Source organism: Papilio machaon, chromosome 20 (genome assembly GCF_912999745.1).
Source record: "Papilio machaon chromosome 20, ilPapMach1.1, whole genome shotgun sequence".
NCBI lineage: Eukaryota > Metazoa > Arthropoda > Insecta > Lepidoptera > Papilionidae > Papilio > Papilio machaon.
The window spans coordinates 7,176,603-7,202,360 of NC_060005.1; the positions used below are offsets into that span (position 1 = coordinate 7,176,603).

At 47.1% G+C, this 25,758-nt stretch overlaps 3 protein-coding genes across 3 annotated transcripts; 1 reads left to right on the plus strand and 2 right to left on the minus strand.

Moving 5' to 3' along the window:
• Positions 1 to 186: 186 nt before the first annotated feature.
• Positions 187 to 2,080, minus strand: LOC106720901 (collagenase). The gene is made up of 5 exons (XM_014515740.2): positions 1,829 to 2,080; positions 1,421 to 1,688; positions 1,166 to 1,264; positions 835 to 1,028; positions 187 to 361 (listed from the first exon to the last, which is right to left on the minus strand). The coding sequence occupies exons 1-5, from the start codon at positions 2,030 to 2,032 to the stop codon at positions 257 to 259; spliced, it is 870 nt and encodes a 289-aa protein (XP_014371226.1). The 5' UTR covers positions 2,033 to 2,080; the 3' UTR covers positions 187 to 256.
• An 8,185-nt stretch (positions 2,081 to 10,265) lies between these two features.
• Positions 10,266 to 12,720, minus strand: LOC123722161. The gene is made up of 2 exons (XM_045683035.1): positions 11,588 to 12,720; positions 10,266 to 11,343 (listed from the first exon to the last, which is right to left on the minus strand). Exons 1-2 carry the CDS (start codon positions 12,718 to 12,720, stop codon positions 10,266 to 10,268), a joined length of 2,211 nt encoding a protein of 736 aa, XP_045538991.1.
• A 10,457-nt stretch (positions 12,721 to 23,177) lies between these two features.
• LOC123722162 (actin cytoskeleton-regulatory complex protein PAN1-like) lies at positions 23,178 to 25,541 on the plus strand. Its single transcript, XM_045683037.1, has one exon. The coding sequence runs from the start codon at positions 23,178 to 23,180 to the stop codon at positions 25,539 to 25,541; it is 2,364 nt and encodes a 787-aa protein (XP_045538993.1).
• The last annotated feature ends 217 nt before the right edge of the window (positions 25,542 to 25,758 follow it).

Below are 25,758 nucleotides of genomic sequence, written 5' to 3' on the forward strand. Positions count from 1 at the left end.
CCTATCTTTATAGACTAAATGTTGACTTGTTATTCTTTAAAATTTACACCTATAAATTAATCTTGGTTAACAAAGTTGTTTATGTAAAGTACGCCTCGAGAAGCCACTAAACATCCTTTTTAATGGAATTGAGCACCTTTTTTAATAGCGTTTTTATCAATGAGGTAAAATGATAAAAGAAACTAATTGGTATGAATCAGTTTAATTAGCTTTATTTTCATAAAGTATCATCAATTGAAGTGGTGCAGGTCGCGGCTCACAGACGCGACTGGATCCAGGGCGTAAAGGAGGTGACGCGAGCGTAGCCGCCCGGGAAGCCCACGCGGCAGCCCATCGCAGAGTGGAACGAAACCACGCCAATCTGCAACATGACACGTTACTGAACTGAACCTGGACTTGGCTTTACAGTTTACTTAACTAGTCTTTTCTTGTTGTTGTACGTAAATAGAGGTGTAAAGTGAAAGTAATTTCGCTCTATGGCTTATGGAAAAAAGAAGACGCCTCTTCTAGTCCTCTGACACTCGCATTTTTTATAAGAAAAGGATAGGAAGAAGTTACGGGAAAATGCAGTGGAGATGATGTATAAGAAAGAGAAATACCCTTTTTCCGTACATCTTATGGCCGCCTTTTAAACGCATCTGCAAATTTGTTTTTTTTTTTACTTATGGACAACGGTCACTACGCTGTTTTAGCGAAATCTGTTGGTCGCTCGCTTGTTGGTCACCTTGTATTATATAAAACACAAAATGCAACAATAGCAAAACGAAGATACTGGGACAAAATGATACATTTTTTCCAACACTAAGGTTATTAAGAGAATATTGACTGTCGCACCAGCACGCGCTGGCCGCTGAGGTTGAGCGCAAGCGGACCCCCGGAGTCCCCGCCGCAGGGGCCCACGTTACCCTGCCCGCTGGTGCACAGCGTAGACGCAATCACGTTGAAGCCGTAAGCCTGCGCACACGCCTCGTTGCGGATCACCTCGAGGTTGCGTCGGCGCGCCACCTGCCCTGTCGTTATGTCTTCCGCTGCGAACACACACACACACACACAATAAAACAAATCGAAAATCAGTTTCAAACTTGATATGTAGTGTTTCGCGTTTCAGAGGAATTAATACAAAACGAATCGATTGTTATAGGTTCTTCTTCGGGTATTCACTTACAGTCGTTGGTGACACCGTAGCCGATGACCTGCGCCGTATAGCCGGCAAAGTTCAGTATCTGCATCGCCTGGCTCGGCAGGTTGATGGCTCTGATGTTGTCTTGAAAAATAAAATAATACTATTATAACGTGATACACAGCTAAGATTACGACGAATCACAAACACGCGCAGCGCTTTCAGATCGAAGAGCGGTCAGAAATTTTAAGTAAGGGTCGGCACCGCGGCGGCTCTAAGTTCGGCTAAAGAAGCACTTACTGTTATAATTGACGCGCGGGATGACGACGACGGCGATATCGTTGTTGAGGTTGTTGACGTTGAAATTCTGGTGCATGTTGACGTTAGAGGTTGTTAGGCGCGTGCCGCCGCTGAACAGGCGCACGGATCCGAGCACGGCGGTCATCTGCCGGCCCTGGTTACTGCGGTCGCGCCAGCAGTGAGCTGCAGTCACCAGCCGCGTGTTGCTCACCAGCGACGCGCCGCAAACTGACGTCTGACCCGTCGTCAGCTGCACCAGCAGCCCCACCTACACACCACCCCACCACTCTATTACGATCTTTTCTATTACGATCATTGACAATGAATTAACAAAACGATGCGTTAGGAACGAAACATTAGACACAAGAGTGGTAGTCGTCCTAGCCCTTGCTGGCCCGTGCGTCATACCAGATAAGGATGAGCGCCGAGGTTAACGGTGGAGCCGCCGGCCACACGGCCGCCGTCGAAGTCCATGGCCTCCTCAGCGTTCCGGATACGGATCGCCTCGGGTACTCCCACTGTGGCGTGGTAATCCAGCGTGATGGGCGAGGGCCCCAACGGCTCTCCCGCCGCGAACACCGCCAGACCAACCAAAAGTATCGTCGCCCACATTCTGTAGTCTAGGTTAGGTAACCTACCGAAGTGCCTTTCCGCCGCTCTTAGCCGATTTATATTATACCACGCAATCTTATCGACCCTAATGTCTGAAGTTTTCTTGTGATAGTTATCTTTAAAAAAATATATATACATATATTACATCGTTAAGTATTTAATCTGCCCAGATAACGAAAAATTATCTACACAGCTCTATAATTCGCATAGAGCTGAAAACTGATTAGAACGCCACTATATGATGGGAACCCTGAACAGTCCCAACGATATTCCCCGATATACCTACATGCGCTTTGACCCAATAGAGGTTGATCGTGTTTCCTCTGGCCTTTATTTTCTGGATGTTTCTCCTCGCTTCTTCCGCAAGAAGATGGGTGTCATCTGCATCCGCGAGAGTTTGGAGGGCCGATCTGGAGTCGGAGAGGACACTATAGTTGTTTTCAGGGGCCTCGAGCGCAATCTTAACCGCTACGTTTATTGCCAATAACTCTGCCTGGTAGACTGTGCAGCAGTCATCGAGTTTAAGCTTCGTCTTTCTTCGTCTCCACCGCACCGTCCCAAATTGACAGTGCGGCCCCGACCTACCCCTCGATTTTATTGCCATCCGTATAGATGTTCTTGCTGGAATATGGCAGCTCTGCACAGTCTTCCAGGCAGGTGAACACGGTCTCTTCTCTTTCTGCGGGGTGCTCTTTGTCGATGTATGGCACTCTCGTCTCGACTTCCCGGTCTCCCACTACTCGCTGAGATAGACCTCTCTTTTTTTTTTTAATCAACTTTTTATTTATTTAAGCAGTACATCAAATTTGATTACAATACAATAATTTCGCCAAACTGCAAGAGCAGTTTATTGGCGAAAAACTGCACCCAAAATCCTTACAATACAATAATACTTATTACTACAAATTAGACACTAAAATTTAAAATAAAAATATAAATTAAGCTACAAATGAAACAATTACTTACTCGGTAGCATAGGTATCTAGTAACAGCGCTTTGATTTTTTTCTTATCTCTGCCTTTTTTCAGGCTATCTTCTTGAGGTTCATATGCATTAAATAATCGCGGCACCAGATATCTACGCGTCCGTTCTCCATAATAGTTTTGCGCACATGGTTCATCAAACACATTACGGGCTGACTTTCTTAGACTACCATACACACTGAGCTTAAACTATACCTTGTAATCACCTCTCTGTTTACATTTCTTTTTACTTTCTTTATCAACTAATAGTTTAATAAATCTTAGTTGTAGATGTTCTATTCTATCTATGCAGGTTCGGAATGTGCGTCCTTATGCAGATAGACCGTAGCTAATTACTGAGTCGGCAAGAGCATGGTACAGCATACGTAAAGTGCATTTATCAACTACATTTTTAAGATATATGAATTTATATAAAAGTGCATTTATCAACTACATTTTTAAGATATATGAATTTATATAAAATACATCTTAATTTATTACACACTAATTCTGTATGCAACTTCCAATTAAATGTAGTATCAATAGTTACCCCTAAATACTTATATTTATCAACAAATTCAATTGGTTTGCAGTTATAATTACATATTATGTTTTCTGTTTTGTGCAAACACTCGTACGAATGACCTATAATGTTTATGGACGCCCTCGGCTTATTTAAATATGGCGATTGGAGCAACATACATTTTGTCTTTTGTATATTTATTATAATTCCGTTATCGTGAGACCATTTAATGACATTAACCAAGTCCGATTGCATTTTACTCTCAATAACTGTAATATCCCGGTCTGCGTACATCATGCACGTATCATCAGCATACATATAGGTCCTACAGTGTTTAATTACATTCACCATGCTGTTTACGTGCATAATGTAGCCTATGGGGGCAAACACCGATCCAGTAGGTACTCCAGAGCTTATAATTTCCTCCTCCCCGATAGTATCTTTTATCTTTGTACATAATGTTCTATTGCTCAGATACTGTTTGAACCATTGACTAACTGGCCCTCGAATTCCGCACTCGTCCATAGCAGTGAGCAGCTGCTCATGATCCAGAGTATCGAAGGCTTTCTTAAAATCTATAAATAAAAGGACTACATACATTCTACTATCTAGGTTTTCATTAATGTCGTCTGTAAAACGCGCGAGGGCCGAGGACGTGCTACGCGATTTTCGAATTCCGTGTTGTTTGTCTGTAATTATGCTATTTTTTTTTTTTTTTTTTTTTTTTTTTTATTTATCCACGGCTGCATTACCCGTTGGAATAGAATTCTTCAAAATTTTTGCTTTATCATAAATAACTTTAAAAACATTACTTAACTGTTCGTATATTAACAAGAGGTAGGTAGGTAGGTAGGTAGGTAGGTAGGTAGGTAGGTAGGTAGGTAGGTAGGTAGGTAGGTAGGTAGGTAGGTAGGTAGGTAGGTAGGTAGGTAGGTAGGTAGGTAGGTAGGTAGGTAGGTAGGTAGGTAGGTAGGTAGGTAGGTAGGTAGGTAGGTAGGTAGGTAGGTAGGTAGGTAGGTAGGTAGGTAGGTAGGTAGGTAGGTAGGTAGGTAGGTAGGTAGGTAGGTAGGTAGGTAGGTAGGTAGGTAGGTAGGTAGGTAGGTAGGTAGGTAGGTAGGTAGGTAGGTAGGTAGGTAGGTAGGTAGGTAGGTAGGTAGGTAGGTAGGTAGGTAGGTAGGTAGGTAGGTAGGTAGGTAGGTAGGTAGGTAGGTAGGTAGGTAGGTAGGTAGGTAGGTAGGTAGGTAGGTAGGTAGGTAGGTAGGTAGGTAGGTAGGTAGGTAGGTAGGTAGGTAGGTAGGTAGGTAGGTAGGTAGGTAGGTAGGTAGGTAGGTTAGGTAGGTAGGTAGGTAGGTAGGTAGGTAGGTAGGTAGGTAGGTAGGTAGGTAGGTAGGTAGGTAGGTAGGTAGGTAGGTAGGTAGGTAGGTAGGTAGGTAGGTAGGTAGGTAGGTAGGTAGGTAGGTAGGTAGGTAGGTAGGTAGGTAGGTAGGTAGGTAGGTAGGTAGGTAGGTAGGTAGGTAGGTAGGTAGGTAGGTAGGTAGGTAGGTAGGTAGGTAGGTAGGTAGGTAGGTAGGTAGGTAGGTAGGTAGTAGGTAGGTAGGTAGGTAGGTAGGTAGGTAGGTAGGTAGGTAGGTAGGTAGGTAGGTAGGTAGGTAGGTAGGTAGGTAGGTAGGTAGGTAGGTAGGTAGGTAGGTAGGTAGGTAGGTAGGTAGGTAGGTAGGTAGGTAGTAGGTAGGTAGGTAGGTAGGTAGGTAGGTAGGTAGGTAGGTAGGTAGGTAGGTAGGTAGGTAGGTAGGTAGGTAGGTAGGTAGAGTAGGTAGGTAGGTAGGTAGGTAGGTAGGTAGGTAGGTAGGTAGGTTAGGTAGGTAGGTAGGTAGGTTAGGTAGGTAGGTAGGGTAGGTAGGTAGGTAGGTAGGTAGGTAGGTAGGTAGGTAGGTAGGTAGGTAGGTAGGTAGGTAGGTAGGTAGGTAGGTAGGTAGGTAGGTAGGTAGGTAGGTAGGTAGGTAGGTAGGTAGGTAGGTAGGTAGGTAGGTAGGTAGGTAGGTAGGTAGGTAGGTAGGTAGGTAGGTAGGTAGGTAGGTAGGTAGGTAGGTAGGTAGGTAGGTAGGTAGGAGGTAGGTAGGTAGGTAGGTAGGTAGGTAGGTAGGTAGGTAGGTAGTAGGTAGGTAGGTAGGTAGGTAGGTAGGTAGGTAGGTAGGTAGGTAGGTAGGTAGGTAGGTAGGTAGGTAGGTAGGTAGGTAGGTAGTAGGTAGGTAGGTAGGTAGGTAGGTAGGTAGGTAGGTAGGTAGGTAGGTAGGTAGGTAGGTAGGTAGGTAGGTAGGTAGGTAGGTAGGTAGGTAGGTAGGTAGGTAGGTAGGTAGGTAGGTAGGTAGGTAGGTAGGTAGGTAGGTAGGTAGGTAAGGTAGGTAGGTAGGTAGGTAGGTAGGTAGGTAGGTAGGTAGGTAGGTAGGTAGGTAGGTAGGTAGGTAGGTAGGTAGGTAGGTAGGTAGGTAGGTAGGTAGGTAGGTAGGTAGGTAGGTAGGTAGGTAGGTAGGTAGGTAGGTAGGTAGGTAGGTAGGTAGGTAGGTAGGTAGGTAGGTAGGTAGGTAGGTAGGTAGGTAGGTAGGTAGGTAGGTAGGTAGGTAGGTAGGTAGGTAGGTAGGTACGGTAGGTAGGTAGGTAGGTAGGTAGGTAGGTAGGTAGGTAGGTAGGTAGGTAGGTAGGTAGGTAGGTAGGTAGGTAGGTAGGTAGGTAGGTAGGTAGGTAGGTAGGTAGGTAGGTAGGTAGGTAGGTAGGTAGGTAGGTAGGTAGGTAGGTAGGTAGGTAGGTAGGTAGGTAGGTAGGTAGGTAGGTAGGTAGGTAGGTAGGTAGGTAGGTAGGTAGGTAGTGTAGGTAGGTAGGTAGGTAGGTAGGTAGGTAGGTAGGTAGGTAGGTAGGTAGGTAGTAGGTAGGTAGGTAGGTAGGTAGGTAGGTAGGTAGGTAGGTAGGTAGGTAGGTAGGTAGGTAGGTAGGTAGGTAGGTAGGTAGGTAGGTAGGTAGGTAGGTAGGTAGGTAGGTAGGTAGGTAGGTAGGTAGGTTTAGGTAGGTAGGTAGGTAGGTAGGTAGGTAGGTAGGTAGGTAGGTAGGTAGGTAGGTAGGTAGGTAGGTAGGTAGGTAGGTAGGTAGGTAGGTAGGTAGGTAGGTAGGTAGAGGTAGGTAGGTAGGTAGGTAGGTAGGTAGGTAGGTAGGTAGGTAGGTAGGTAGGTAGGTAGGTAGTAGGTAGGTAGGTAGGTAGAGTAGGTAGGTAGGTAGGTGGTAGGTAGGTAGGTAGGTAGGTAGGTAGGTAGGTAGGTAGGTGGGTAGGTAGGTAGGTAGGTAGGTAGGTAGGTAGGTAGGTAGGTAGGTAGGTAGGTAGGTAGGTAGGTAGGTAGGTAGGTAGGTAGGTAGGTAGGTAGGTAGGTAGGTAGGTAGGTAGGTAGGTAGGTAGGTAGGTAGGTAGGTAGGTTAGGTAGGTAGGTAGGTAGGTAGGTAGGTAGGTAGGTAGGGTAGGTAGGTAGGTAGGTAGGTAGGTAGGTAGGTAGGTAGGTAGGTAGGTAGGTAGGTTTTTTTTTTTTTTTTTTTTTATGGTTTTCCACCCAAGAGTACACCCTCCCGGGTGGGAATGTATTCAAGTGATTCACATTTTTAAGATTTTCCTTATGTGCTACATGTACTCGTACATATTGTGTCGCAAGGCCCAGACAACAGTCGTCCGAAGCGATTTGATACTATTGTCTGACTGCTGCCTGGGCACAGTGCTCCTACCAGCTAATTTAATACTATATCTAATTCTATACTTACAAAACTATACTTACACATATTATATACTTTATACTTATATATAAATTGAAAATTCTTACGTAACATATATATTATATAGTTTTTTATCTATGCAGTATGAAATCGTAGAGATAAAACTCTATATTTAACACATATAACAAATGGTAATAGATCCTAATATTTGGTAAAACTAAAAGCTAAAACATATAATTAATCGTGAGCTGTACTCCTTATATTGGCACCATGTTTATAAGTCACATTATATAAGACTTAAGTTGCTTACAAAGAATTGGTGATTAACACAGATACATAATTTATATAATATCACTATTTGCAAATACATTATAGGAAATTATTTTTATCGTTATATGATGTCTGTGTTGCAATAACCTAACCAAAAAGAGAAAAATAGTAATAATAATAATCAAATAAATAAAGCTATAATGTGCAATAGAAATACACAAGGTGGATAAATTAATAGATACTTGATGTTAATAGTAGTTTGAGTATAACTCAAAATAATGATATATAGAAATAAATAAATAGATAATTTCAAATAATGGTATGTACTAAATGTGATGAAGAGTTGAACAGTTTTAAGTTGTCGATAATGTAAGTTATAAATTTAACGAAGGACTCTATAGCAGACACTTTAGTGATTATTTCGGTGAGTGTATAGGGGGGCACCTTAAGGTTCCCACAAAGGAATTCATGGTCAAGTCTTCGGCTATGGAATCGGGGGCACTCTTTTATTAAATGGTTTAGGGTTTGAACCGTTGTCTCGTCACAGGGGCATGCCTCGTTATCTACTATTTTAAATCTGTATAGGTAAGCCTTATGGTAACCGTGTCCAGTGAGAAATTGCGTGAGCTGAAATGAGACTTTGGTAGCCGCCCAGAGGTTGGACACACTGTCAAGTGTGGGGAGCAAAGCTTTTGTGTGGCTTCCCTGTGGCGCGCTCTGATACCTGGCTTCCCAGGTTTGGCGCTGACGTTGTCGCAGTTCATGTTTTAGGTGGGACACGCTGAACTTGGCGTAATAGGGTGTTGAAGAGAGAGCTGCGGCCGAGTTGGCTAAATGATCTGCGGCCTCGTTCCCTGTAATGCCGGCATGACTCTTAATCCATGCGAAGTGAATGTTCCCCGTATTTCTGTGGTGGTAAATGATTTGGTGTATTTGCGTGACGAGGGGATGGGTATTGCTTCTATTCTGGATAGCATGGAGTGAAGACAGGGAATCAGTGAGGATGTAGGTTAGTGGGAATTTGTGTTCATGAGCGAATTTACAAGCTTCTAAGATGGCTAGGAGTTCGGCCTGAAAGACTGTGCAACATTTGTGTAGTTTGAATGTTTTTGGTGTTGCTACATTTGGTCCCGGGTCCCATGCGATGAAAGCAGCCCCTACGGATCCATCTTCTTGCTTGCTGCCATCTGTGTAGATTTGGCAAGCGGAAGGTGGACAGACGGAATTAATGTGGTTTTGGCTGCTAAGAGATTGGAATTGAATTGTGACTCTTTCGGCTGGGTGGAGAAGGTTCCTGATGGGGGTGGGGAGTTCCATAGGGACGTCCTTGGGGAGAAAAGGGGATGTGCCTTTGAGGCGAGAGGTTTCTATTTGGTGTCGCTCGAGGATTTTAAGGTCGAGAGGCATGAACTGCGCCAACGCCAGCGCCGCTGTTGTTGAGGTGGTACGGAAGGCTTTTATAGCCCTGATGGCAAATCCTCTCTGGAGGCTTTCTAGGGATTTCTTATTGCACCTTTTCAGGGCGGTGTGTCCCCATACGCCCGCCGCGTATGTGATAATGGGTACTATGACTTGATTATGGATGGTTTTTATGTTCTCCGGGTGTGCGCCCCAGGTAGGTCTAGTGTACATACAAAGTTTATTAAAAATTCGGCTCGCTTTGTTTATAATGAAGTGTACGTGGCTGTTAAATGTTAATTTCTGGTCTATAATAATCCCTAAATACTTTATTTCTTTATCGAATGTTAGGCTATGTGTATTTATTTTAATATTGGCTTTTTTGGCTTGAGGTGTGAACGCTATCATTTTCGTTTTGGAAGGGCCGAATTCTAGTTTTACGCTTCTGCCCCATCTGACTACGGTGTCCAAGGCGCGGTTAGTGTAATATTCAATATCATCAACCGTTTTCGCGGAAACAATTAGCAGGACGTCGTCGGCGAACGCCTGAATATGGCATCCTGGAGGAAGGGGTAAGTCGAGGAGTTCGTCTAAGATCATGTTCCAAAGGATGGGTCCGCAGGTCGAGCCTTGGACGCATCCCTTGGTCATAGTCTTGGTGGCTCGTGCCCCTGCGTGGTCCAGAGTGACTTTGCGGTCGTGTGTGTAGCTCTGTATAAGTCCGAATATATTACGTGGGCAGTCGAGTTGTCTGAGACGCTGGAAGAGAGCAGGCCACCAGGCATTGTCAAACGCTGCTCTTATGTCGAGTGACACTGCAATGACTAGGTTTTTGTGTGATCTTGCTGTTTTAATTGTTTCCAGTGCGCAATTGATGGCTTCTGTTGTATTGGTTTGTTCTTTAAATCCAAATTGTTTTGCGTTGGTTTTGCCGTTTTTGGAGGCTGTGTATGTAGCACGTTTGATGAAGAGTTTTTCTAGGAGTTTGCCGAATGTCGGGAGAAGCCCGATTGGCCTGAAGGAGCTGAGTTGAGTGTGGTCTGATTTTCCGGGCTTAGGGATGATTTTAACGTAGGCCTCCTTCCATTGCTTAGGGAAATGTCGAGTCTCAAGGCATCTGTTGAAAATGTCAGTGATAAGTTGTGGATAGTCGGTCGCGAATTGGTAACAAATGTCAGCCGTCAGTCCGTCTAGTCCTGGTGCTTTCTTGGGATTCATCTCTTTGAGGTATTCTAGCACTTCCTCTTTAATAAATGGGGGGTCGTCTGGGGTATTGGGAGTATCTTTTTCATGGGATCGGATTTTGTGTTGGATGGGTTCGGTGTCCGGGCCGTCATCTGGGTAGAAGTGGTGTAGTAGTGCAGTCGCTGTCATGGGCATCTTTGGTAAATCCGTTGCCTATCTTTAGTGTTGTGGGAGGGCGACGTGGGGCGGTGTCTTTGAGGAGGCGATTGGTGAGTGACCATGCGTTTTCTTTTGTTTGAAGTTGGCAAAATTTTTTAAAATTTTTAGTGGACTCGTAGCGTATGTTTTGTGAGTATTTAAGTTTTAGCTGGTGATGTTCCGCCAGCAAATCTGTGATGGGAAGGTTCCGTGCTTTCGCGCGATGAATTTGATGGTGCAGTTGGATAATGGCTTTCTTTTGGTCTTCTAGTGATTTTGACCACCAAGGGGGCTTGGTCTTGTGAGGGCCTGTCCCCTTGATGGGCATGGAGTCGCTGCAGGCAGCTCGTATAATTTCAGTGAGATCTTTGATGAGAGATTCAATTTGGTTGGGGTTTAAGGAAGATATATCTCGTTCTAATATGTCAGAGGTAATCATGCGAAGGTGGAGGGAGTTTTTGAAGAGAGGCCATTTGGCTTTGCTGCTGTTGAATGAGAATGTGGAGTCGTTTACGGGTTTGGAGGTATTGCAATTATTTACTAAGGTGAATTCGATCGCATTATGTTGGGAAGAGGGGCAGACATCTAAGTTGACTTTCCAATCTTGTATGCGGTCGTATATTGAGGTTGAGCATAGTGTAAGATCTATGATTGATGAGCGGTCCCTGCCATGCGTGACCGTTTCAAAGGTAGGTGTAGAGCCATTATTGCAAATCGCTAGGTCATTGCCGTAGATAATGTCTAAGACGTCATTTCCTCTGGCATTCGTACGGTTGCTTCCCCATAGGTGATGCCAGCCGTTGAAGTCGCCTCCAATGATGTGAGTTGACTTGTCAGTGGCTTTAAGGAAGTTGTCCAGCAGTGCGAGTGTGTTAGATTGGTCTAGGTCAGGTTCGACATAAACAGAGGCAAAGTAGACTTTTTGCTGCCCGACTTGGAGGTGGACGACGCAGAGATTGGGGGAAGAGTATTCGCTGTGACCCAGGATGACACCGCATTGCGGTTTGGCGATGATGCAGGCTTTTACTCTATTGCCGTTGGAGAAGTGAAAGATATTAAGTCCATGTATGGACTTAGGTTCATTACTTGCCCCGACATAGGGTTCAGATATTAATGCCAGGTGATAATCTTCAGCTTGAAAAACTACTAGAAATTCTTGTAGGCTATTTCTTGAATGGTCTATGTTGCACTGTAAAATTTTAAGTTTATAGCTGTGATCCATAATCGATTCGTGAGATTATCTTTTGTTTAATGGCACGCAGTCTTGGACACCGTGGGTCAGTAGCTTTATGTTTTGTGTCTGTGTTTGTGTTGAACTTTGTATTGTGTCTATAGCAGTTGTAGCATGTAGGAGCCTTGCCTTCCCCATTAACTGGGCAGGAGTTAATGTTGTGGCCAGTTTCAGCGCAGTGGGCACAAGGGTTTTCACTGACAGTGCATTTGGTCTTTGTGTGTCCAAATTGTAGACACTTGTGACACTGTAGGAATGGCGAGAAGTCCTGCACATGGACCCGTTGGTGGTCGACGCAGAGCCGGCCGCAAGTAATAATTTGGCGCCATACCCTGGGGTGTGCGATTAAAACGGCATTGTATAGGTTAGGGTTGCGATTCTGTCTCTTGAAGCGGACCTTGAGGTCTTCTTCGTCTGTGATAAGGCGAGCGACTTCCTCATTCTGGTTTTTGGTTAGTTCGATGAGCTCCTCTGCAGGAGTGTCAGTGGATATGCCTTTCAAGATGCACATAGGCTTGAGGCAACGAGCAGTCTCGGCCTTTACCTCTGGGCATCCCTCCAGGCGTTTAAGTGTCTCATCCCGTTGTGTTATCGAATCGAACTCTATTCGAAGTTTATTATTTGATATTCCTCGTATACTTGATGGGGCGTAGTTAACCTGTTTAAAAGATACTTGTTTCTTGAAAGCGGTTACTACTTCCTGGCGTGTTGCTGTAGGTTTGGCCGTGCTGATGATAAGCGCCGGCTTATTAGTGGGAAAGGTTGGCGCCATAGATTTTGCAGGTGATGTTTGTCGCGGAGTGTTAGCGACCTGAGCGTAGGTAGAGCGTTGTGTGGCTAGGCTCCTTAGCTTGCCTATCTCTTCGCGTACACATGCCACTATTTCGTCCTTAAGAGTGTTGGGGCAACTGTCGGTCTGCGCCGATTGAGGGGGGGGAAGACTGGAGGCAGAAGCGATGTGCGCAACTTCGAGAAAAGCTGTGGTCGCGCATTGGATCTCCTCGGCTGCCCTAATAATAACTCGTTTATTAGAGGCAGTGACGCTTCTGCCGTCCATTACCGCCGTAATGATGCATTTGGTGAGTTTTGATATGACTGTCTTAAAAGTCTCTGTGTCCACCGCCTCATGGGCCATGGCCGGAAGAGGGGGGGTGTCGCTAGCGGGGGAGGGCATTTTGTAGTTAAAATAATACTATTTTCATTAATTTACTAGTTATAAAAACAATAGAATAGAATCGTTGTTTCAAAATGTGATTAATTTGAGATTATTAATATTAGTTTGTTAGCAGAATGAGTTTTCCATGTATGTAGTCTGTGTATTATCTATAGTCGGCTTTACGTCGCTAGGTGGCGCTATTTTAAAAATACAGTTACAATACAAGTGTTATAACTTAGGTAGGTGACACACGACAGTATTTAATTAAATGTAATATTTTGAATTTCTAAAATTGCTCATGTAGAGTTAAGAATCTAATTTAACTATATGTATTAATTAATTTATTTAATATTATACTATTTTATTGAGTCGCTTATGAAATGTAATACGTTAGACTTAAAGATGTGTTAAAAATATTAATTAAATTTTTATTTCTTCTACTATGGTGTGGGACTGTCTTTATATCCTAATTCTATTATCTACAGTTCGGTTTTCTGCCGCTAGGTGTCACTAATTTAAAAATACAGTTAGAATACAATGGTCATTTTCTAGAAGACTTAAGTGGATTACACACAACAATAATTAATTTGATATAATATTTTTGAAATTTCAAAGTTTATTTTAATTTGGTTGATGGATTACGGTATTCTGTTCTGGTTTTCTAAATTTGTTCTAGCTTTATTTAATTTACACTTATTTTCAAATTTTGAGATTTTACTTAGTAATATAGATTTAAAAAAAAAACATTTACTTTTATACAATTTGTTTTCCTTGTTTGTCTAAGTCTAGCTAATAATATTTTACTGTTTTAATTAGATTAGGCTTAAAGTGTTATAAGGTTGAAATAATGGTTATACTAAATAACTTAATATTTTTTTTTTTTTTTTTTTTTTTTTTTTTTAAATTCTTCCCTCTGGTGTGTGTGCAGTCCTCTCAACGTCTTGGCCTTGGGGTGCGTGGTTTCCGCTTCTTGACGCTAGATGTCGCTGGCTGCACGTGTGTTGAAATTTTTGTTTTTCACTGTATTTTAGTATTTAACCATTGTAATCTTCAGCTTTTTCACTGTATTCAGGTACACTGCACTTGGATGAAATCGTATATGTAATTCACTCCACTCCCCACTCACAGTTTTTTGAACGGCACGTGTTTGGAATTAAAAATGTTTATAAAATTTTATTTATTGATGGGAAAAATCTAATATATATATTGCAAGAAAGGTCTGTTTTTACTGATTGCAATGATATATTAAAACATATAGGTCCTCGATCTACTTTCCGAGTTATTCCTCTTCGAAATTTTTGACTTTAACGGTTTTTAGTTTTTACCTCGTAACTTTTCACTAGATTATCCAAAATTCACAATTCTTTCACAATTAGACGCACAACACCGAGACGCATCCAACGATGTACGACACAATATTATTCTGCATATTTTTTTCACAACTTAGTATTTTCTTGCTGTAGAGCCGCGCGGAGCGGTGCGTTCGCTTTGGCGGTTGGCACGCGACTTGGTAGGTAGGTAGGTAGGTAGGTAGGTAGGTAGGTAGGTAGGTAGGTAGGTAGGTAGGTAGGTAGGTAGGTAGGTAGGTAGGTAGGTAGGTAGGTAGGTAGGTAGGTAGGTAGGTAGGTAGGTAGGTAGGTAGGTAGGTAGGTAGGTAGGTAGGTAGGTAGGTTAGGTTAGGTTAGGTTAGGTTAGGTTAGGTTAGGTTCCCCACCAACGGTTCCCGCCTTGTCGTGGCGGTGGGGCTCTAGTAACCGTGGCTGCCTCCCACGGTGAAGCTAAGAGGAACCAGGGTCGGCCTAGCGTGCAGGACCGGCTGTCTTGGGCCGGACTGGGCTGGTCTAGCGTGCAGGGCCGACCCACCCGGAGGAGGCTGCCAGAGGCGGACTGTGGGGTCCGCTTCGGAGCATGCCTGGAGGTGGGGCCGCGGGGGGTGCGGGTGGGTACTGGTTTATCCTGCCCCCTGCAGCCCTCGTGGCCGGATGTGTATGGTGGGGCCGCGGAGGGGTACTGGCATACCCAGCCCCTCCGCGGCCCGTAGGGTCAACGGCGGGGCCCGACATCGGACCCGCCGATGGTGGCTGGGGAGGCGGGGGTAAAACCTCGTCTCTCCGGCTTCCATAGCCCCGTGGTGGCAGGTTCGGGGGGACCTGTCACCCGCTTCGAAGGGCAAGGAGGATGGCGCGTATCGTTCCGGCGCGCCTCCCCTAAAGGATGGATGGTGGGTTCACCCACCCCAGTGGTGGAGCCGCTTCGGCGGCTAGCGCAGACGGGGCCGCGGAGGAGTGCGAAAGCGTGCCCGTAGCCCCGTCACCAATGCGCAGGAGGAACAGAGGTGGTTTAGCGGGTATGCTCCCACTAGGGGAGAGAATCTCGCATAACTTCGTGTCCCCCCCGGGGCATGTCGTATGCATAAAGCATTCCCCTCTTTAAAAAAAAAAAAAAAAAAAAAAAGGTTAGGTTAGGTTAGGTTTTTTTTTTTTTTTTTTTTTTTTTTTTTTTTTTTTTTTTTTTTTTTTTTTTTTTTTTTTTTTATTGGGCGGCGCTATGCCGCCCTCTCGTTCCCCTAACATGGCGATCAGGGACTTTGGGGTACATATTTCTTTATTTCTTTATTAAAATTTTTTAAAAACAAAATTTACAAAATTACTTAATTCTAATATCACAAATTCTTATGCTAGGTTAAAACAAAATAAATTCAAATAATAAATAAAATCAAAATTAAAATACAAAGTTAAAATACAAATTGAAAATCACAAAAACTACACCTTATTTCTACGTATTACTATTTTGGCCAAGGACCTACAGTACTCGACGAAGTGCCCACTTTTGCTCTTATTACTAATTAGATTCTTTAAGTTTTCTTTATTAATTTTTTCTTTTAATTGCATTTCTAAATCTATTCTGTATCTATCAAATACTGGGCACTCCGTGAGTATGTGCAGCACGGATTCACCCCGTGCTGGATCACAAATGCAGGAGGGGTCCTCCTTGCACTTAAACCTGTGCAGGTATTCGGAGAACCCCCCGTGCCCAGTCAAAACTTGAGCCAGCACGGGGTCTAACTCTATCCTCCGAAGTGCAGGGTAGGCCGCCACGGCGTCGGGAAAGAAGAGCTTCGTGGTGGAAGCCGTGTCTCCATCCATATAGCGCCTGTTCCATTTGTCAAGCGTGTCCAGACGAATCTGTCGCTTGACATATGAAACAGGGCATCTTTCATAGTTAGCTTTGGTCTTCATTCCGACTGCTGCCGCTTTCGCCAGGAAATCCGCGCGTTCGTTTCCCTCCATCCCCGCGTGTGCCTTCACCCAAAATACTTTCAAAACTTTTCCTTGCGCTTTCACTGCTTCCAAATTCTCTCTTATTCCATCCACGAGGGGATGGAGTGAAACGCCGCTGCTTAGCGTCTCTAACGCGGATCTTGAGTCGGAATAAATACCAAAGCTACCTTTCTTACTTTTCACCACTTGCTGCACGGCCTCACTTAGGGCAAGCAGTTCCGCCTGGTATACGGTGCAGAAGCTTCCCAACTTTAATTTCCGGCAAGAGATCTCCGCGACGTTATCCCACACAGATACCGCCGCGCCGACTTTGCCGTCAATTTTGCTGCCGTCGGTGTAAATATTTACCTCGACGGCAGCTCGCTGGGCTGCTTCGTCACCGTCCGCCAGGCAGTTGAACTGTAGCCCTTCCAGCAGCGCGGGGTGCGCAGAGTTTTCGAACTTTACCGGCCTCTCGAGCACAAGGTCTCCCAATACTTGGTGGGTGTGACCCTTCTTTACCTCATAAAGGAGGGCCGCTTCTTGGACCCGAAGGTCCAGAGGAAGCAACCCAGCAAGTATTAGGGCCGAGTGCAGAGAGGCTGTCCTATAACATTTCGCGATCTTCTGCGCAAACCCGCGCTGCACCTGTCCTAACAATTGTCGAATGCCCTTCCTTCCCACCGCCGGCGCCCACACGCTAGCCGCGTATAGGATGATGGGTTCCGCTACCGCAACGTATATGGTCCTGATCACCTCGGGGTTCAGCCCCCACGTAATCTTCGCTGCAGTTGACAATTGACGATAGAGTGTTTGCGCTTTTCTGGTAACATTTTCAATGTGCGTCTTAAAACTAAGTCTATCGTCAATTGTCAACCCCAGGATTTTGATCTGCCTGGCGAGCTCAATGGGTCTCCCGCCCATGCTCAGTCGTGGAGTGTCGTACTTCATCTTTTTGGTTATCACCATTGCCGTGGTCTTATGTGGCGCGAAGTTGAGTTTATTACGAACACCCCACTTCCGAACATGCTCGAGAGCACCATTGGCCACGCCATGCAGATCATCGGCTCCCTCCCCCGAGAACATCAGGACCACATCGTCAGCAAAAGCCTGGCAGCGAACGCCCATCTCCTGAAGCTCCACCAGGAGCGGATTCAGCAGTAGATTCCAGAGCGTCGGTCCCCCAATGGATCCCTGCACACATCCTTTCGTGGGCTCCCGGGTCCACTCGGCTCCCGCATACCTAACGTGCACCTTCCGATCACTTAAATAGTGGTCTAGAAGGCGACGCAGGTTTACAGGACACCGAGTTTCGGCCAATCTACACCTGATTGCCGGCCACCAGGCGTTGTCGAAGGCTCCCTCTATGTCCAGTGATATCAGCACAACGAGTTTCCGTCTTGCGACTTCCGCCCGTATGTGCTGTACCATGTCGTAGAGGGAGTCTTCGGTACTTCGCTGCGGCATAAAGCCGTATTGGTGCCGGCTAATACTAGGTGCAGAATGCCATTGGACCCTCCTCACCAGCATTTTCTCCACGATCTTCCCCATGATAGGCAAGAGTCCGATCGGGCGAAAAGCTTTAGTCTGTGTGTAGTTCTCCTTATTGGGTTTCCTCAGCACTGCAACCACTGCCTCCTTCCATCTCCTGGGGAAGCACGCCAAGGCCAGGCAACGGTTTGCAATCGACAGGAATACCGCTGGATCCAGGGTGATGGCCGCAAGACAAATATCCGCGGTGAGGCCGTCGGGACCAGGCGCCTTCTTTGGGCTGAAGCTCGACACGGACCGCATGAGTTCGTGCATCTTGAATGGGGGGTCACATGTTTCATCATGTGACGCCGCGTTCACCGTGATTGCCACTCTTCTCATTTCAGCGTGGTCCGCATTGTCATCCCCGTGCCTGTCTTCGGGATAGAAAGCTTCAGCTAAGGCCCTGGCTGATTCCACCCCGCTAAGGACGTTTCCATCCTTAACGAGGGGGACGTCCTCGTGCCTCACAGCGGTACGGCCTATCACCCTGTAAATTCCATCCCACATAGTTTCACGCTCCTGACGACCGCAGAAGTCCTTCCAGCTCTGGGTCTGAGCCTTCCTTACCTCGGTTAGGTAAATTTCCTTTGCGTGGATATACTGTTGCACGACCCAATCTCTACGAACCGGCGCCGCGCAGGAAATCCGTCTCTTCTTTCTCAAAACTTCCGTTTTGAGGCGAGAGAGCTTTTCTGACCACCAGGGCAATCCTGTCCTACCCCTCCTCGGTATCCCCGGCATGGTTTCATTACAGGCTTCCACCACGGTTTCCACATAACTATCAACTACCTTCTCTAGAATATCCCTTTCGGTGATTTTTTCCACTTCCTCAGATGTTAACTTTCTTTCTCTTAACTTTGAGGCGAGTTTCTCTCGAAATTCGCCCCAATTTGCCTTTCTAGTATTGTACTTCCGGGTGGAGCGACAAATGTCCGTGCCTGGGGATACGCGGAGTCTTACGTCGAACAGAATTGCCCTGTGATCAGAACTGGATATATTCTCTGCGAGACGCCAGTTCACCACCTTACCGAGCATTGCGGTCGAGCACGCAGTAATATCCACGCAACTGGAGAACCGGGTTCCACCGCGGATGGTGTCGAAGGTAGGCTCAGACCCACAGTTAAGTACATGCAGACCCAACGCGTCGAGTTTGGCCGAAACTTCCTCCCCCCGTCTGTCCGTGGTTCGGCTTCCCCACCATGAGGACCACGCGTTCACGTCGCCGCCCAGTATCACGTCGGCAGTATCCAATTTCTCCACGACAGAGCCAATCGAGTCCAGGTAAGGTTCGATGGGCTTGTTCGACTCCAGGTAGACGGACACCAAGCCTACCGTCCACGCCGCAGTCCTCACTTTTGCAACTGCAATGTTGCAAGTAGTGAGGTCCGGGCAGTGGGTGATATTCAAGGTGTCGTCGAATAGTACAATGGCTGCCTTAACCACGCCATCCACCTCTCGGTTTGCAGCGCATTGTACTACCCTTGTACCCGGATGCTGCCTCATCTTCCCAGTATTGCCAGTATACGGCTCCTGAACCAAGGCAAAGGAAAGTTTCCTTTCCTTTGCCTCTGTGATTAGCTCTGCCGTGCAGACGCCGGATCTCTGCAAATTTGCCTGCACGACGTGATGACAGCGCTGCCCGGATTGAAGAGCGCCGGAGGCACCTGGGACCACCTTAGCAATACGCCACGGTGGACCGCGCGAGTGCCTCCCACCTTCTTCTCACCGGGCAGTCGTCGCTGAACGCATTGTGATCCCTCCTGTCGGATTTCGCCTTAAGGCAGTTCCGACAGGACGGTGTTTCACCAGCCTGCCAACTAGTGCACTCGGTTCTGAGATGCGGACCTCCACAGTGACTGCACACATCCGTCAGTTCGGTGCACAGCCTCTTTGGGTGCCCGTACCCCAGACAACGAGAGCACTGGACTAGGGGGGATTGGTCGACCACCTGGACGCGCTGCAGATCGACATGCACGGCTCCTGCGTGCGTCAGGCGCTGCCACATCCTTGGCGATACTCTAATGACTACGTGGGATGTAAGCGGATTCCTGGCCCTTCTCCTGTACCTTACCTCCATCCTCCGGTCTTCCTCTGACAGGTCCTTTAAGAGGCCCTTGTTTTGGCTGTTAATTGCCTTTACAATCTCTTCGTCTTTGATGGAGGTAAGTACGTTTAATAGCCTAACTTGAGGGTCTTTGTTCTTAATGTCTACGACTTGCAAACCGCTGCCTACACTTCGGAGCCTGTCCTTAACCTTTTCCAACTCACCTTCCGTGCTGCACCCCATAATAACTTTCCTGTCCTTGGCCTTTCTAACACTGTCTACCCTGATCCCTTCGTCCTTAGCTCTAATAACATTTCTTATTTTTTCTAGGACCTGGTCCCCGGTGTCCGTGTCGTCGCTGGAGGAGACCGCCACCGAGTGTGTGGCCCCGGCACCCAGGGACGGCCTCTGCGACGAGCCTGCAGTTACACTCGCGTAAGTACCCCGTATTACTCTGTCACCAGCTTGTCTGAGGGCTTCTCTGAGTTCCTCCATCTCTTTACTATTTCTCTCTAATTGCTTGCTATGTTGTTCTAACTTTTTCATAAAATCTTCCTGCTTATTACTATGCTGGTCGAGAGAGGCAGGAGGGGGCGTTTGCGAAATCAGAGGGCTAAGGTCCCCTTTTTTCGCCGTCCCCCCCTGCGCCCCTCGGTCAGCATCCTTTCCTTCTTTCAATTTCTTTATTTCAGATTCAGCCTCTCTGACAAGCTGGTACAGTCCGTTGAGAGCACCCGTGGCCCCCTCTTTAATCTCTGTTTTTAGGTTTCGGGAATTTGCGATATGCACTATTCCCGATTTGTGATAAGAGTTCGCTTTCCGCAACCTATCACTGATGTCTGACTTTTCCTCTTTGTCTTTAGAGGGGTCACCAGTGCTCTCCGCCTCTTTCTGATTCTTCTGTGAGGGCTCTAGACGCTTGCGCACAGTCCTAACTTTCTTGGGAGACGTCTGAGAAGTGGGGTCCGCTCCGGACTCCCATTCCCCAACGCTCCTCCTGACGCTCAGGACCTGAGCCTCCTTGTCAATGTTTGGTGACAATATTATTTCTATCGAGTCAGATTCTCGTTCTATTTCTACTTCTACCGGGCTCCGGTTCTGGGCGTCTCTCTTCTTCACCGGGGTCCTGATACCGAACATGTTTGGGAACTCGTCAATTATATAAAATAATAAATTTTAAAACTTAAAATTAAAATGGTCAATAGAACCTTAGTCTAACTTACTACTAATATTCCGGGCAATAGACCCTGTCAATATCCTTATAAATAATATTGCGGGCAATAACCCAAGCAATATACTTATACTTAACTTATTTCTAATTTAAAAACTTTGGCAATAGGCGCCTGTCAAAATAAATTATAATTAAAACTTAGTCAGATGTTAATGGGCAACAGCCCCTTCAATGTTCTACTAATTTTTTAGAGGTAATAACCCCGTCAACTGTTAATAATATTACTACTAAAACTTACAATTAATACTGCCAGCAATAGCTCGGTCAATATAATAATATCGACTTGTCCAGTTATGTTTATTTCTGCTATTAGCTTCAAGAGTCGGCCCACACGATAGAATAATAATTAAAATTTTAGACTTTAAAATACAGTGTAAAATCTTAATTATAAAATAGTAAAAAATAAAATTTAAAATGTAAAAGTAAAAAGTAAAAAGTAAAACTAAAAAATTTAAAAAACTAAAAAATTTTTAAAAGTAACTATACAATTTAAAACGCTTTCGCAAAAAATTTAAACGTTTAAAAGTTTTTTAAAATTCAAATTGATCTTAAAATTCAAACCTTGTAAAATTTTAAATCTAAAAACTCCCAAATTACAGAAAATTTACAACTTATAATACAATTAAAACTTATTATATAGGCTCAAAACTCTTAAAACTATATCACAGTTTATTAATTTTAAAACACAATATATACCAATAATAATAATAATAATAATAAATATAAAACACTAAAACGATAAAACAATACGTCAACACAATGTCTATGACGTCAAGTCGATAAACTATTAACTAAGTGTTTATTTTCCCACGAGCAGGTGCGCCGGTTCTCACGCTAATTACCCCGTGGGAAAAATGTCTCGGCGCCGGCGTGTGAAAGAATGTTGGCGCCGGCCGGCACGCGCAGGAATGTTGGCGCCGCCGTGGGAGTAATGACGCCGGCGTGCGAGCGGTGCAGGTGCGCGATGACGCAACTTGTTTACGTTTTAACTTTATCGATTTACGTAATTTGATTTCCAAATTCACCTGTTTAAAACGTCACTTTTTCACCTTGTTTTTTAATTTATATTGTTTATTTATCTCTAATTTTAAGTATACAACACTAAAAACTACACTTATTTTACACTTAGTGTTCCTAATTAACACTTAAAGTTTTTCTAAATTTAGTCCTTTTTTAAAAACGTTACCGCACCGTTATTTCTGAGCCGAAAAATCCAAATGGGGTATCACTGTGTTCGTCTTGAACCGCTCTTTCTTGTAAAACAATAAAAAGTATATATCACAGATCTTAATAACGAGTTATGATTTTTTGAAAATCGGTCAAATTTTGGCCCCACTTTCTCGTCCTGTAGCTTCACAGCTGGTCATCCGATTTTAATTCTGAAAGCAGCTCCTTGTTCGGCTCGTCAAGGGCTTTCAGATGAGGTGTGTCACGCCCCTCTCGCGCACCGGGGTCCAGGTCCTCGTGGCCACGCGGTTTTTGTATTGTAAGGTTTTTGTGGTCTTTTCGGATCCGAAAAATTCCAAAAACCACACGAGGACCTAGATCTCCATAAGGCCTATCCGGTGGTAATTTAAAAAATATATGTTGTCGATCGTATTACGGCGGCGGGAATTTTTGAAGTTTAAAAACTTAAGATTTTTTGTTTTTTCCGTCTATAACTTCTGTATTCCTCGCTTGATCACTGTAATTTTGGTACCGTTGCACTCGTCTTATTTTTCCGCGTTCAACGATATATCGCACTGGTATATTTGCGAAAACTTTCCCACAACTTAGATTTTTTTTTTACACTTTTTTCACTTGCGGAGCGTCTATTTACAACTCTGAGCGCGTGGTGGTGCCAGGGCGGGCGGCGCGTGACTGGGGTTAGGTTAGGTTAGGTTAGGTTAGGTTAGGTTAGGTTAGGTTAGGTTAGGTTAGGTTAGGTTAGGTTAGGTTAGGTTAGGTTAGGTTAGGTTCCCCACCACGGACCTGCTCGGTTGTCCGAGTGGGCGGAGAGGTGAACTCCGACGTGGCGCGTCCCCGGGTGGTGGATAGGGGAACGCCCCGGCATATTGCTCGGGTAGGGCTTTTTTTTGCCCCGCGAACCAAACACTAACAACCCGTAAGTCCGCATTGAGCGGAAACGGGGGCTCTGCGCATTGAGCGTGGGGCCGCGAGGAAGAAAACCTCTATAAAAAATTACCCTGAGGAGGAGGAGGATGTTCCGTAGGGCTATACCGGACAGGGCCACCCATACCGGGCAGGCCTGCGGAACATCGGCGAGGGCGTGCGGCAACACGTAAAAAGGCAGCGGACTTCGGTCGGAGTATGGCGGCCTTCAAGGCCGCGCGTCGTGACTGGGGGACCCCACCCTGCACAACAAAGGCGGCTTCCGGTGTCCGACAACGCCGGACCACCAATGACCATGGCAAGCTCTAAAAAGATATTACCCCAGGAGGGTACCGCTGGTTACTCCAGCGGAGAATCCCTCCCAGAGGTCACTCTGACCTCTGGCCGGCCCTCGTATTCTGGGGGGGCCAAAGACTGCCAATCAACGACCACTGCACGAATAATGACCTCGATAGCAAGCGATATGGATTTGTCGAAAAAGGAAGGGAGAAAAGCGTGGAGAGAGGGAGAGCCAGAGATTGGCAAAAACCGGACAGAGGAGGACGACACGAGCGAAGTTGAGCTAGTGTCTGTATCCGAAGCGTCCGGAATGTCAGGATTGTCTGAGCCACCCACCGACTCGGACAGCACAATAGAGGGAAGGCAGGACACGACGGAGGCGAAGAAAGCTGCTCCGACGGTCCCTAGGCTGGCCTTAAAGTTTCCAACGAAGAGGCCCAAGAAGAGGACGCTCAAGGACGATGAGACGGCGGCTCCGGTCGCTGTCAAAGTGTCCACTGCAGCGAGAGGCCGCCCCAGAAGACCAGGGGCGCATAATGCCTACCTGCAGGAGGTGAGAGCACTTCTGGCAGAGGGAGAGGCAGAGGAGAGTAGAGCAGGCAGCTCGAAAGCCCCCCCCCAACCGCCCCCGTGCCTCCCTAGGGAGCAATCAGAGCCGAGATGTGCTCAGCCGGCGGCTGCGACGATCGAGGCCCTTGCCGCGAGAGCCCTCCTGAATGTGGCCACCATTCAGGGGGAGGTCAAAAAGAGTGGCAATATAAAGGGCACAGTGCTGGGGCACATTAACCGGGCCACGAAGGAGGTGATCGAGGCGGTGGAGGAGCTCCGCTCGATCACCCCCCAAGAAGAACAGCGACGGCTCCGCGCGGAAAACGCCAGATTAGCAAAGGAAGTTGAGATCATCCGCGCGGAGCTGAAGGCATTTAAAGAGGCGTACTCGGAGTCGCAGAGAAAAGTGGCCGCGACTCCGAGGGAGGCTCCTCAGGCCCAGGCGGGAGTGGAGACAATGCTCAGGGGCGCGCTTGACGAGATGAGGCGCGAACTCTTGGAATCCGTAGGCGGAATGGTGAACGCCCGCCTCGGAGACCTGGAATCGCGCCTCCCCCCTGAGCCGGTGGTCAGACCACCCCTCCAGGCGGATAGGCTCCATCCGCCACCGCCGCGCCCTGTGGCCCGGCCAAACCTAGTGGCTGGTGCTATGAGAACTACAGAGGCACAACCGGCCCCGGCCCCAGCGGCCAAAGCCGGACCGGCCCCAAGGCCAAAGAGGAAAATCAAAAAGACCGGACCGGCTGCCCCTCCCCCCCCTCCACCTACTGGCGGAGAGGGAAGCGCAGGGAAGGCTGCGAAGGCCAGAGCCGGAACCGCCAATCCCGCCCCCCAAACACCCGGGGGCGACGAAACACCATGGTCCCAAGTGGTCGGCCGGAAGGCCCGGAATAAAAAGAAGAAGGCTCCGGCCGGGGCCCCGCCCGCTGCACCAGTTCACCCTGGTAGGGTGCAGCGGGTTCCCCCCCCTCCCAAGACTGTAAAGATCGTGGCCCCCAAAACGGCGGCCATAACTGTCACCCTCAAACCGGGGGCCACGATCACAAACGAAGAAGGACAGGTCTCTGAGGCCAAATACGTCGATGTCTTGGCTAAGGCCAAGGCAGCGATCTGCCTCAGAGACCTAGGCTTGGAGACGGTAAAGGTCAGAACCAGTATGACCGGCTCCAAGTTAATGGAGGTAGGGGGGACCACCCCGGAAGAGACGGCCGACCGCCTGGCTGCCGAATTGGTCAGAGTTATCGGCGGCTGGGCGGACATCGCGCGTCCGTCCAAACTTGCAGACCTTCGGGTCTCTGGTTTGGACGAGACGACGACGCGCGAAGAGGTGGCAGCCAAACTGGCGTCAACCGGGGGCTGCCACCCTGATATGGTCAAAGTGGGCCTAATTAGGCCCAGCTTCTGGGGTGGGGGTTCCACCCTGGTGCGGTGTCCGGCAGCGGCGGCGAAGGCCCTCGCACAGATAGGGAAGGTGGCCATTGGATGGTGCATGGCCACCGTCACCGCGGTGAGGGCCCGGCCGCTGCGGTGTTTTAAATGCATGCAGCTGGGCCACACCCGGGCCCTATGCCCGTCGGAAGCGGAGGATGGTCGCCTCTGCTTCCGATGTGGCCAAGAGGGCCACAAGAGGGCTGCGTGCGAGGCGCCTGTCAACTGCGCTGTGTGTAATAGGACAGGCTGCCCGCACACACATATAATGGGGGGTGCAAAATGCACCCCCCCCACTGTGAGGGGGAAGGCCCGCACCAATGGCCCTCCTCCCGCGCCACAAGCGCAACCGCCGCCCAGGCTGCAACCGCAGCCTGAAGAGGAACGCATGCAGGTGTCATAATGCCCAGACACCTGCATGCAGAGTTCCTACAGACGAACGCCAACCACTCCGCCCGCGCACAGGACCTGCTAATGCAGGCCCTGGCGGAGTGGAGAATTGCCGTCGCTGTCGTGGCCGAGCCCTACCTCATCCCCTCCCAACCACACTGGATGGGGGACACGGAGGGCTCGGTAGGAATGGTGGTGCCGCCAACGGGCCCGCAACGCCTCTCTCTCAG

Bases quoted from the DNA above. Each gene is read 5' to 3' on its own strand.
- LOC106720901 (XM_014515740.2), bottom strand. From the start codon at position 2,032: ATGTGGGCGACGATACTTTTGGTTGGTCTGGCGGTGTTCGCGGCGGGA. The intron at 1,689-1,828 runs GTATGACGCACG...GGTGGTGTGTAG, and splicing joins TCGGCGCTCATCCTTATCTG to GTGGGGCTGCTGGTGCAGCT. The intron at 362-834 runs GTGCGACAGTCA...GTCATGTTGCAG, and splicing joins TCAGCGGCCAGCGCGTGCTG to ATTGGCGTGGTTTCGTTCCA.
- LOC123722161 (XM_045683035.1), bottom strand. From the start codon at position 12,720: ATGCCCTCCCCCGCTAGCGACACCCCCCCTCTTCCGGCCATGGCCCAT. The intron at 11,344-11,587 runs GTGTCCAAGACT...CAACGGCAATAG, and splicing joins CATAAAGCTACTGACCCACG to AGTAAAAGCCTGCATCATCG.
- LOC123722162 (XM_045683037.1), top strand. From the start codon at position 23,178: ATGGCAAGCTCTAAAAAGATATTACCCCAGGAGGGTACCGCTGGTTAC.